Below are 12,107 nucleotides of genomic sequence, written 5' to 3'. Positions count from 1 at the left end.
CACATACACGCACAATTCATGCACACACACAAGCAAAAAGGTGAATAGTATAAAATACTGCTCAAAGCAGAGATGTAAGCATCACTATAAGAAAATGTACATGTAGAATTCAATGATTCTTTGGGCCGGGCATGGTGCTGTGTGCCTTTAATCCCAGCACTCAGGAGGCAGAGGAAGGAAGATGACCATGAGTTCGAGACCACCCTGAAATTACATTGTGAATTCCAAGTGAGCCTGAGCTAGTGAGACCCTGCTTTAAAAAAAAAAAAATCAATGATACCATATGATAAACTGCGCAATTACCTAATAATAATTTTACAAAATTAACTCACATCTTCAGAAATTCCTCATTATATGGCTCAGCAATTAAAGGTCCTTGCTGGCAAAGCCTGCAGACCCAAGTTTAATGGTCCAAACCACCCAAAAAAACTCTACACAAATGTCACATGTCTGATCCTCACACAATGGACTTACTCCATGATAATCTAAAGAGGGTCATTTAGTAAAGCTAATAAATTAAAAAAAAATAACTAAAATTTCTCCATAAACTAACACAGGTCTTTAGTGAAAAAAATAAGGTTACAAATAGGAGAGGGCCTCAATATTAATGACTGGGCAGCACAGAAATTTTATTTTCTCTAACTAAGGTCTAGAAAATAAAAAAGGATGTACATATCCACCACTCTTCCACAATACACTATTGAAGTCCTAGTGATGCAAAGTAACTTAGTGGTAGAGCACTTTTCCAAGATTCATGAAGAGCTAGCTAAATTCAATTCAAGGCATGAAGAAAAAGATAAAATCTTAGCCTTGGATATATGAAAAGGGCAATAAGCAAAGTCCATGCAGATTACAAGGGAGAGTACAAAAATGTCCTTCTTTGTAGGTTAAAAGGCTATAGGCAGACTTTAAAGAGAAACAAAGCCAGGTGTAGCAGCACACTCCTTTACCACCAACATGTGGGAACATGAGGTAGGAGAATCAATAATATTTTGAGAGTAGCCTTGGCTACAGAATGCATTCCAGGAAATGCTAGGATAGATTGAGACCCAGTCTCCAAATAAAAAGAAAATACACTGGGTTGGGGAGATGGCTTAGCAGTTAAGGCATTTGCCTGCAAACCCTAAGGATCCAGGTTCAATACTCCAAGGCCCATGTATGCCACATGCGCAAGGTGGCACATGCATCTGAATTTCTTTGCAGTGGCTAGAGAACCTGGCATGCCCTTTCACACACACACTCTCTTTCTCTCTCTCAAAAAAATAAAAATAAAATAAAAATAATCCTTAAAAAAAGAAAAATATTAAAATGGGTGATATGAACATAACTTTAAGACATTATGCAAAGCAGTATAGCTATTTCTCCTGGTTTTGAAATGATCATCATCATTTTAATCAAAGCAGCTCTACTGACCTCCAAGAGACTTTCAATACAGTCATATAAATGAAATCAAGAATGCTACAAGAGTTACACAGGTCTAAAATAATGGAAATAGACTATCAACAATCAATAACCAGAAATAAATGTCATAAATTTGTCACTTGATAATCTAGTTGGCAATATCTAGATAACAGATTAAAAAAAAAACTGGTTAGGGTTTGGATTTTCTTTATCAGTACAAATGTGTATCACAGAAACTTTTGATTTCTAAGTATCCCAAGAAACACATTCACTGAGGTAAATTTATGACTCCCCCCGCCCCCGTCTAACAAATCATTCTATAATTGAGTGAATAAGTAATCATTTCTCCCCACAAAAGTAATAGGATAGAAATAATATTTAAAAAAAACCACTAAAACAAAAATCCTGCATGTTCTCATTATACTTACAAGTCCAAATTTGCACAATAGAGGGAGAAAATAAAACAAGTAATTAGAAAGTGAACAATGAGTAGAAGAAAATGGATAATATAAGCATGTTGGAATGAACAGGGTACATTTAGAAGAAATAACTTTTTATGTTCTATAACCCAGTAGTAAGTTAATATGCATTTGGCAGCACTTACATGAGTATTTCAAACATAGCTACAAGACTGTTTAAAGTGTTCCCTATACAAGCACTGCCTGATCTGATAGACTCTAGTCATTATATATGTGTGTACTGCAAATCCATACTGTTCTATATAATATGTTTATTAAATATGTCAATTTAAGAATACAATAAAAAACAATATTAAACGTTAGAAATGATAACTATATTTATCAACCAAAGGGAAAGTAATGGCTCTTCAGGGAATCATGGAAGTTTAACTTACCCAAGGACATCAGGCTGGTGTAGTTCTCCAGCATCACATCCCTGTAGAGGTTTCGCTGAACAACGTCCAGGTCCTGCCACTCTTCCCAGGTGAAGTCCACAGCTATGTCTTCAAATGACACCAACTCCTATAATGAGACATTTCTCTTCAAAAAGGACTACAAAAAAGGGAATAGCAAATAGGACTTCACTCTTCTATATGTATCTTGGCAGAGACTTAATCAATTAAAGGAGGTTTATATGCTGTAGCATCAAAGAAAAACAAATATCTTACCTGTAAATTCCTGTAATGATACAAGAAAATAAGATTTTTTTTTTTGTTTTTGGAGTGAAAATAGAATCGAATGGAAAGGAATATGTTAGGGATTGTGGTATAACGTTGTGGTACTCTGCCTGCTCAGAAGATGCAAGTCCATGAGTTCAATTACTAGTGCAATACAAACTCTAATAAAGTTGTGGATTCTGAACCCATCTAAATAGTCAATGTTAAGGTCATAATAGACTGCAAATCTGAAAGGATTCTGAGCAAAGCATAATCAAATATTAATTCAGAACCACATATATTATAAACAATTAATTCAAGGCTGCTAGGCCCCAATCTGCCATGATGCATCAGCTGAGGTCACTGCAGGTTATGTTGGGAATGTACAGAAGCACATTGCACTGTGCATGTCATTATGCCATCCAAATCCCATCCAATGAACACACACTATCTGAAACATCTTGGCACAAATGTATGTTTTAAATGTTAATGATAATACAGTAAGATTTTTTTTTTCTTGTTGTACCCAGCAGCATTACATTGTTGTTAGACAAATTTCATTGCCAGGGTGGGTGACTTTCCACCGAGTGTTAGCCATAAAGGCCACTGATGCCACAGTATACTTCAGGCATTGCCAAGGCCCTTAGTTATCCATCCCAACTAGATGGAAAGACCTATAGCTAAATATTCCACATGCCTAAGATGCAGGACAATGGGAAATCAAGCTTTAGCAAAGCTGAAAATCTCCTCCCAGTTGGCTAGCTAGCAATATATGAGAAGGAGCTATATGAGGAGGTTCAGATGGGCTAAGCATGAGAATCAATTCTCAAGAGTGTCCTTGGAGCAAGGGGAACTGAGGTCATGGGACTTCAGCAAGCTGAAGTCAACAAGAAGCAAACTTCTTGGCCACAAGACTGAATGTTTGGCCTATGCTCAGGCCTCTCGAGAATGTAGTTTCTGCTTAAAGGTGTTTTGCATGCCTGAGTTACTTTGAAGTTTAGGTGGGAACATAAACCATCATTGCTTTGTTCACTATTATTAAGAAAGAAGTTATACTATCCCTCAATTATTGTGTACACAAGAAAATTGTTTTAAAAACAACACCTGATGTGTATGAAGTGACTTTCTTTCATGATTACTTTCTGTACAAAAACGAACAGTGCTAGAAATAAAGTATGCACTTGCAGTTGCATTTGAGTCAGCTTCTCTGCATGCCCTGTGTCCTCATTCCATCACGACCCTTACCCAGGGACCCCAGTGCACTAGACATTGACAGCTCTGCAACCTTTGGGGAGAGAAAAGTAATCAATGGTGTTAAGCATCAGTGAACCATGCATGTGTTTGTCATGTGTTACTGCTAGTTAACCAGTAAAATGAATCAACAGGTACGATCAGGCAATGCCTATTGTGGGGGAGACCAACTTCGCTCTGATTAGACTTGAGACCTACTACATAAGGAGGAATTTCTGCCTGATACAGAATATGTAATCAAAAGTACATAGTTGAGGAGGTGTTCCTGTCAGGTTCACATTGCTGGCAGAAAACAGCGAACCAAGAGCAGCTTATGTGCTTACAGGCTCAAGGGGAAGATCCAAGATAGCAGGGGAGAAAGATGGCATGCTCACAAGGTGGATATCACCTCCTTGTGAACATCAGATGGACAACAGCAACAGGAGTGTGCCAAACATTGGCAAAGTGAAGGTGGTTATAACACCCACAGGCCTGCTCTCAATAACACTCTGCCTCTAGGAGGCTTCATTTGTCAAATTGCCACCAGCTATGCATTAAACCTTTAGAACACCTAAGTTTATGGGGGATACTTGAATCAAACCGCCACATTACATCCCTGGCTCCCATGAACTAATAACCATATATGATATAAAATATAATGCATCCAGCGCACATTTATTTTTTCTTTTTAATTTTCTATTGGCAACTTCTATACTTACAGATAAAAAGCCACAATATTTCCCTGCCCACCTCCACATTCCCCTTCACAACTCCTCTCTCCATCATCTCCTTCCCTTTCTCTGTTAGTCTATCTTTCATTTGGATGTCATTGTCTTTTTCTCCTATTGTGATGGTCTTGTGAAAGTATTGCTAGGCACTGTGAGGTCATGGATATCAAGGCCAATTTCTGTCTGGACAGGTGTATTGGACCCTGAGCCTTGGAGGGTATGATAGAGATATTTCACTGCTGGAACTCCTTGTCAATTCTTCTCAGCACTATGTTGCCTTTTGGTTCATCCCAGTGATCACCACCACCTGAAAAGAGAAGCTTCTCCAACCAAAAGTGAGAGTAAAATTAATATATGAATATGAAAATTGAGTGTAGTGCTTTAGGGTAGTTTGGTCAGAGTAATACATGCATTATGTCAGACAAAAGCAGGATCTATACCCCTGAGCCTCATGACCTCCCATCATAGGCTTTTGATTAGGTTTTCTCTATTATTTCTAGTTCTTATTTATATCTAGTATTGACCACTTTATTTCATTGAATTGGTGTCCTGTGCTTTCTTTGATTCCTTTGATTTCCTCTTTCATTCCTTTGATTTCTTCTTTGACTTCTTTGAACATATTTATAATCATTCTTTTGCAATCTTTCTCAGGCATTTCCTCTAACCCGTTCTCACTGGAGGTCATTTCTAATGCATTAATACTTTTGGGTGGATGCATATTGTCTTGTTCTTGGTGTTTCTTGTGTTATAATGTATATATTTTTGCATCCTGGATTATTTCATGATTGGATTTTCTAGTTAGCTGGGTATTATGAAATGTATCAATCAATCTGATGTTATATATCTTCAGGGTAGGTCATTAAGGCATAGGTGTGGCTCTCAAGACTCTCAGAGAATCTACAAAAGTGACCCTAGGTGTTGGGTTTGCCTGCTATGAGAGAATTCAAATAGGCCGAGTGGAACCAAATACAGATAGATTTGGGCTAAAACTTCTGCCCATACAGCTGCAATTGTGTGAGAAATTACAACCCTTGGGACTGGGGCAACAGAAAGAATGAAGATTCTTATGAAGGAGCCTGAATGCTCAATGAGTCTCCTGTTCTTCAAAGTCTGCTTTATTCCACCCTGGATTAACAAACTGGTGCCCTATCTGGTATTATGGCATATAAGATATGCAGGAAAAGAGGGTCATTGAATTTGCAACACAGTCTTGTGGTTTGGAAATGGCCATGGGCAGTGTGAACCACATCTGCTAAGGAATGCCTACATGGAGACTCGACAGAGCCGTGAGGATGAGCCGTGGGTTGCAGTGGAGACTCAGTGGAGATAACAGGACCTTGAGACTGCTGCTAAGAAGAGCTGCCCGTCCTGGATGAAGATTTTCAGGACTGAGTAGCCAAGCCGGAGGGGCAGAGTTGGAACTCCAGAGATTTGCTGCTGGCTAGAATGATCAGATGTGCAGATTTGTCAGTGACTACACTTGTTGGACTTGGAGCTACAAAGTATGCTGTTTGCCCTGTTTAAATCTTGTATAGGTTGAATATTTACTTGAGATGCCCAACACCATGTTTTGCAGTATGAGTGTTTATTCTGTGCCATTATGGGTTTGGGAAGAATTTCTTGTTATTGTGACTCAGTTAAGACTTTGGATTATGGGGATGTTTGAACATCATTGAGATTGATATAAATCATGGGGACTTTAAAAGTTGGATTGCAGGGCTGGAGAGATGGCTTAGCGGTTAAGCGCTTGCCTCTGAAGCCTAAGGACCCCGGTTCAAGGCTCGGTACCCCAGGTCCCACATTAGCCAGATGCACAAGGGGGCGCATGCGTCTGGAGTTCGTTTGCAGTGGCTGGAAGCCCTGGCACGCCCATTCTCTCTCTCTCCCTCTATCTGTCTTTCTCTCTGTGTCTGTTGCTCTCAAATAATTAAATTTAAAAAAAAAAAAGTTGGATTGCATTTACATCATGGGTGGTTATCAGTTTGTGGGGGTCAGGAGTGGAATGTGGTGGTTTGATTCAGAAGTGTTCAATGTAATGTCCCCAGCTGATGGAAATGTGGCAATTAATACCTCCTGGTAGAGTTATATTGTTGGGTGTGAGCTTATGGGTATTAAAGCCAGGTTCCCCTTTCCAGGGTTTCGCACACTCTCCTGTAGCTATTGCCCATCTTATGTTGGTCAGGAGGTGATATCTGCCTTCTACTCATGCCATCATTTCCCCTGTCATGATGGTGCCTACCCACAACTCTCTAAGGAAATTTGTTTTAACCCCCACAATCTGTTCTTTTTTCTTGGAGCTTCCGATTGCACTCATCTCCAAAAGATCCTGGTTAGGAATTTCAGATGGGAAAATATATGCACTATTTGTTTTTCTATGTATGGAAGACCTCACTTAGATGAATTTTTTTCCATCCCCTTTGATTTTTCTATAGATTTCATTGTTTTATTTTTCCTTCCGGTTGAGTATAATCCCATTGTGTATATCTACCCCATTTTCTTCATCCATTTATGTGTTGATGGGCATCTGGGCAATTTCCAGTTCCTGGTTTCTAAGCAAATATAGACCAACAAGTATTTATCTGACTCTTTCTTTTATTCTCTCTTCAAGAAATCAATAAACAGACAAACAATTAACTAGAATGAGACCAAGAGGGAGAAGAAATATGGAGAATGGAAAATAGGAGTTACTTGATAGGCCAGGGGAAGGAAAGATTATGGGGGAAGGAGAGGCTTGGAGGGATAGAGGAGGTAATTACATAGAAAAGGTAAGATAACACAAATGAGGTCCACAGAAACCCTCATTCTGGCAAACATCCTACAAGATATAACCACCAATATATTGGAATGTATGGACTGAAGGCAGAAAATGCTTAACCTAAAACTAGATACTCTGGCCAGTAAATCCCAGGCCCAGAATTGGGTTGAGGCCCACAATGAGCTCTTGGACAAGGAAACACCTGAGGTCCCCAAATCAATATAGTCTATGACTAAAACACTTGATTACCTGATTAAGCTAAAATGTAAGAGCTTATTCTGAAAACACTGCATTCTGCAGTAATGGGATATTGAGATACCATGCTAAAATTGAAAGGCAAACTAGCTCCATTCTGGATAGTGCTCACAAGACCTGGAAATCACCATAGGAACCTCTGGAAGATGAGTCACCAACATCATGAGTGAACAGGAAACCCTGCAGCTATAAAAGAAGAACACACTTGTACAATAGTGGAAATCACCATAAGAACCTCCGGAAGACGAGTCACCAACATCATGAGTGAACAGGAAACCCTGCAGCTATAAAGGAAGAACACACTTGTGTAATAGTGACACACAGCTTATGTGGGTAAACACCTGCTCTCTGATTGGACGTAAAGCCCACTCAGTGGGAATTTACATCTGGTACTTGACACCACCTCAGAATCCCATTGTCTGGAAAGTTGGATTTCAGATAGAAGCCCCACCGCTATCCAGTGAAGAGTGAGCTTGCACAGCAAAAAATGCTCAAATAACTGCATACCCATTTTACTGACGCTGTTCTCTCTTGGTTGGAATATCTGCTTTATTTTACAGATGTCAGAGAAAAAGAAGGTGAATCAAGATGCAGGGATAAGTCAAGATAGCACACCATGGGACATGCCACTTCTAGTAGATCTGCCAGGGTCCTGGGCTGCGACATGAATACCATTCTTACTGCTAGCCTGTAAACCATCTTGGCATTGAAGGCCTTCCCCTACTTTTTCCTCCAGCAGTTTCAGGTCTGATATTAAGGTCTTTGATCCATGTGGACTTAATTCCTGTGCATGGAGAGACAAAAGGATCTATTTTCTTCGCTCTACAGATACATATCCAGCTTTTTCAACACAATTTTGTGGAAGAGGCCATCTTTTGTCCAATGAGTATTTCTGGTATTTTGCCAAAGATCAGGTGGTTATAGCTACCACGACTTACATCTGGTCCTCCTCTAGTCTGTTCCATTGATCTACATGCCTGGGTTTTTTGTTCATTTGTTTGTTTGTTTTTTTCCAGTACAATGCTGTTTTTGTTACTATGGCTCTGTAATACAGGTTAAAATCAGGTACGGGGATACCACCAGCCTTACTTTTGTTGCTCAAAATTGCTTTAGATATTCAAGGGGTTTTTTTGCTTCCAAATAAATTTGAGGATTGCTTTCCATGTTCGTGTAGAATGCCTTTGCAATTTTGATGGGGATTCCATTAAGTGTGTAATTTGCTTTTGGTAAGATTGTCATTTTCACAATATTGATCTTTTTTCCAATCCAAGAACATAGATGTCTTTCCATTTCCTACTGTCTTCTGCATTTTTCATTGTAGAGATCCTTCACTACCTTGGTTAAGTTTATTCCAAGGTACTTTATTCATTTATTGATCCAATTGTGAATGGAGTGATTCTCTGATTTCATCCTCACTCTGTTTGCTATTAACATATAGTAAGGCTACTGATTTCTCTGTGTTTATTTTCTATCCTGATACATTGTTATTAGCATTTATCAGCGCTAACAGTTTGCTAGTAGTCTTTGGGGTCCTTGATAAATAGAATCATATCATCTGCAAATAATGATAATTTGATCTCTTCCTTTCCTATTTTTATCTCTTTTATGTGTGTCTCTTGCCTTATTGCTATGGCTAAGACTTCCAGTACTATAATAAATAAAAGTGGGGACAGTGGGCATCCTTTTCTTGTTCCTGGTTTTATTGGATAAGCTTCATGTTTTTATCCATTTAGCATCAGGTTGGTTGTAGGTTTGTCATAAATAGTATTTATTATGTTGAGATATGCTCCTTCTATTCTCAGATTCTGCAAGGCTTTTATCATGAGTTTGTTGGATTTTCTCAAAAGCTTTTTTAAAAATTTTTTGCATCTAATGAGATGACCATGGGATTTTTGTCCTTCAGTCCATTTATACATTGCATTACATTTATCTGTTTTTTATTTAATAAACATTTTTTTTTAATTTTTATTTATTTATTTGAGAGCGACAGAGACAGAGAGAAAGACAGATAGAGGGAGAGAGAATGGGCGCGCCAGGGCTACCAGCCTCTGCAAACGAACTCCAGACGCGTGCGCCCCTTTGTGCATCTGTCTAACATGGGACCTGGGGAACCGAGCCTCGAACCGGGGTCCTTAGGCTTCACAGGCAAGCGCTTAACCGCTAAGCCATCTCTCCAGCCCACATTTATCTGTTTGGGCATGGTGAACCATCCCTGCATCTCTGGGATAAAGTTGGCTTGGTAACAGCAAATTATCTTTCTGATATAGTCTTGTATTCTGTTTGCTAATATTTTGATAAGAACTTTTGCATCTATATTCATGAGGAAGATTGGTCTATGATTTTCTTTTTTTGTTCTATCTTTGTCTGGTTTTGGTATCAGGATGAGTCTGGCTTCATAGAGGGAATTTGCTAGGACTCCTTCCTTTTCTATTTTATGGAAAACCTTGAGAAGCCTTGATTTTAGTTCTCCCATGAATGTCTGGTAAAATTCACCAATGACTCTATCTCGGGCTGGACTATTTATTAATTTGAAGATTTGTACAATTGCTTGGATCTCTATACTTATTGTAGGTCTAGTTACATGGGTAATTTCATATTGATTTCATTGCAGTGTGTCATATAAATCAAGGAATCATCCATTTCTTTCAGATTTTCAAACTCACATAATCCAGATCCATTTCTGTTTACTTCTTGTAGGGATGACCGGTCAATTGATGAGGATGGAGTGTTGAAGTCATCCATTACAGCCGAGTTTGATGTTATCTGTGACCTTAGTTCTAGTAGTGTTAGGTGAAACTGGGACTCCCTTATTAGGTGCATGTGTATTTAGGATTGTACTGTCCCTCCTGTTTAAGCATTCCTTTAATCAATATAAAGTGACCTCCTTATTTTTCCTAACTAACATTGGTCTGATGTCTACAATGTCATATATAAGGATAGTGACATCTGCTGGCTTTCGAGGCCCATTTACCTGAAACACTGTTTGCCAACCTGTCTATCTTTTGTGGAACGGTGAGTTTCTTGGAAGCAACAAATCAAAGGATCCTGCTCTCTAACTGACACTACAAATTTGTGTCTTCTGGTTGGGCCCTTAAGGCCATTGATATTAAGAGTTATTATTGAAAGGTGTGTATGTATTTTTCTCATTTTTGTTGTTTTGTAGCTCTTCTGGTTTTACCTTGCTCTCTTTTATTAACTAGTAATTGAATATGGTTTATTTTTTTCCAGCTTTCTTATGTGGGTGCTTTTCTTTGTATTCCACATGGAGGATACTTTTAACGATTTTCTGTAGACCGAGGTTAGTCTTCATGTATTCCTTTATACTGCTTTTGTTGTGGAAATGTCCTTATTTCTCCATCTATTTGAATTGATAGCCTTGCATGCAGGATAAGGTAATCTTGGTCAACATTTGTTTTCTTTCAGAACTTGAAATACATCATTCAAAGCCCTTCTGGCTTTTAAAGTTTGTGTTAAGAAATCTGCTGTTATCCTGATGGGCTTGACTTTGTATATGACTTGATTTTTCTCTATAATGGCTTTTAACATATTTTCTCTGGCTTATGTGTTTTGTAATTGTATTATGATGGTGAGAAGTTCTTTCCTGATTCTGTCTGTTTGGCACTCTACAGGCTTCTTCTACCTATATGGTATGTGTGGTGGTTTGATTCAGGTGTCCCCCATAAACTTAGGTGTTCTGACTGCTAGGTTCCCAGCTGATGGATGTTTGGGAATTAATGCCTCCTGGAAGGAGTATATTGTTGGGAGTGGGCTTATGGGTATGATAGAAGTGTCCCCATGCCAGTGTTTGGCACACTCTCCTGTTGCTGTTGTCCACCTTATGTGGGCCAGAGGGTGATGTACACCCTCAGCTCATGCCATTGTTTTCCCCTGCCATTGTGGAGCTTCCCCTTGAGCCTGTAAGCCAAAATAAATCTCTTTTTCCCAGAAGCTGCTCTTGGTTGGGTCATTTCTACCAGCAATACGAACTGGACTGCAACAGTATAACACTCATCACTTTTCCTACTTGGGGGAAGTTTTCTTATATGATTTTGTTGAAAATATCTGTTATGCTTTTGGATTGAAATTCTTCTCCTTTTACTATACCATGAAGTTTGATGTTTGATCTCTTCATAATGTCCCAAATGACTTGAAATTCCCATTCACGCCTTCCTGTAGGTTTTTTTTTTCTCATTGTTGGACTGTATCAGATTTGCTACCTGAGTATTAATAAAATCATTTTTTAAAAACTCTTTGCCAGGCATTTTATGTAAAATAGTCTAACGTTAGGTCATTTCTGACGGGCTTGTAATTTTTGGTGGGATTGTACTGTCTTGATTCTTTGTGGTTTTTGTATTATAATGTTGAGATATTTGCATCTTCACTTAATTTGATGTTTGGGTTTTCTACTTACCTGCAATGTTTTAACTGGGTAAATCTGATTTTATATATCTTTAGCATAGGAGTTTAAGGTGCCAGGTGTAGCTCTTACACTCTTTATAAAAATAATAAAAAGAAATAACAGAAGTGGCCCTAGGTATTGAGTTACTTAAGTACTGTAGTAACTAGGTGAAGCAAAGGACTGGGGAATTCTAAAATTCAATTGAGCATTATACACCTTCAGTCA

General features: G+C 38.6%; 1 protein-coding gene across 1 annotated transcript in view; it reads right to left on the bottom strand.

Annotated features, from left to right (window-relative positions):
- Nucleotides 1-12,107, bottom strand: part of LOC123456301 (zinc finger protein 585A-like) — a 171,875-nt gene that overhangs the window by 140,943 nt on the left and 18,825 nt on the right. The window contains 1 exon segment of the mRNA XM_045139098.1: nucleotides 2,255-2,381. Coding sequence (XP_044995033.1) covers nucleotides 2,255-2,381 — 127 coding nt within the window.

This window comes from Jaculus jaculus, chromosome 20, assembly GCF_020740685.1.
Source record: "Jaculus jaculus isolate mJacJac1 chromosome 20, mJacJac1.mat.Y.cur, whole genome shotgun sequence".
NCBI lineage: Eukaryota > Metazoa > Chordata > Mammalia > Rodentia > Dipodidae > Jaculus > Jaculus jaculus.
This window is presented reverse-complemented; position numbering and strand designations above follow the sequence as displayed.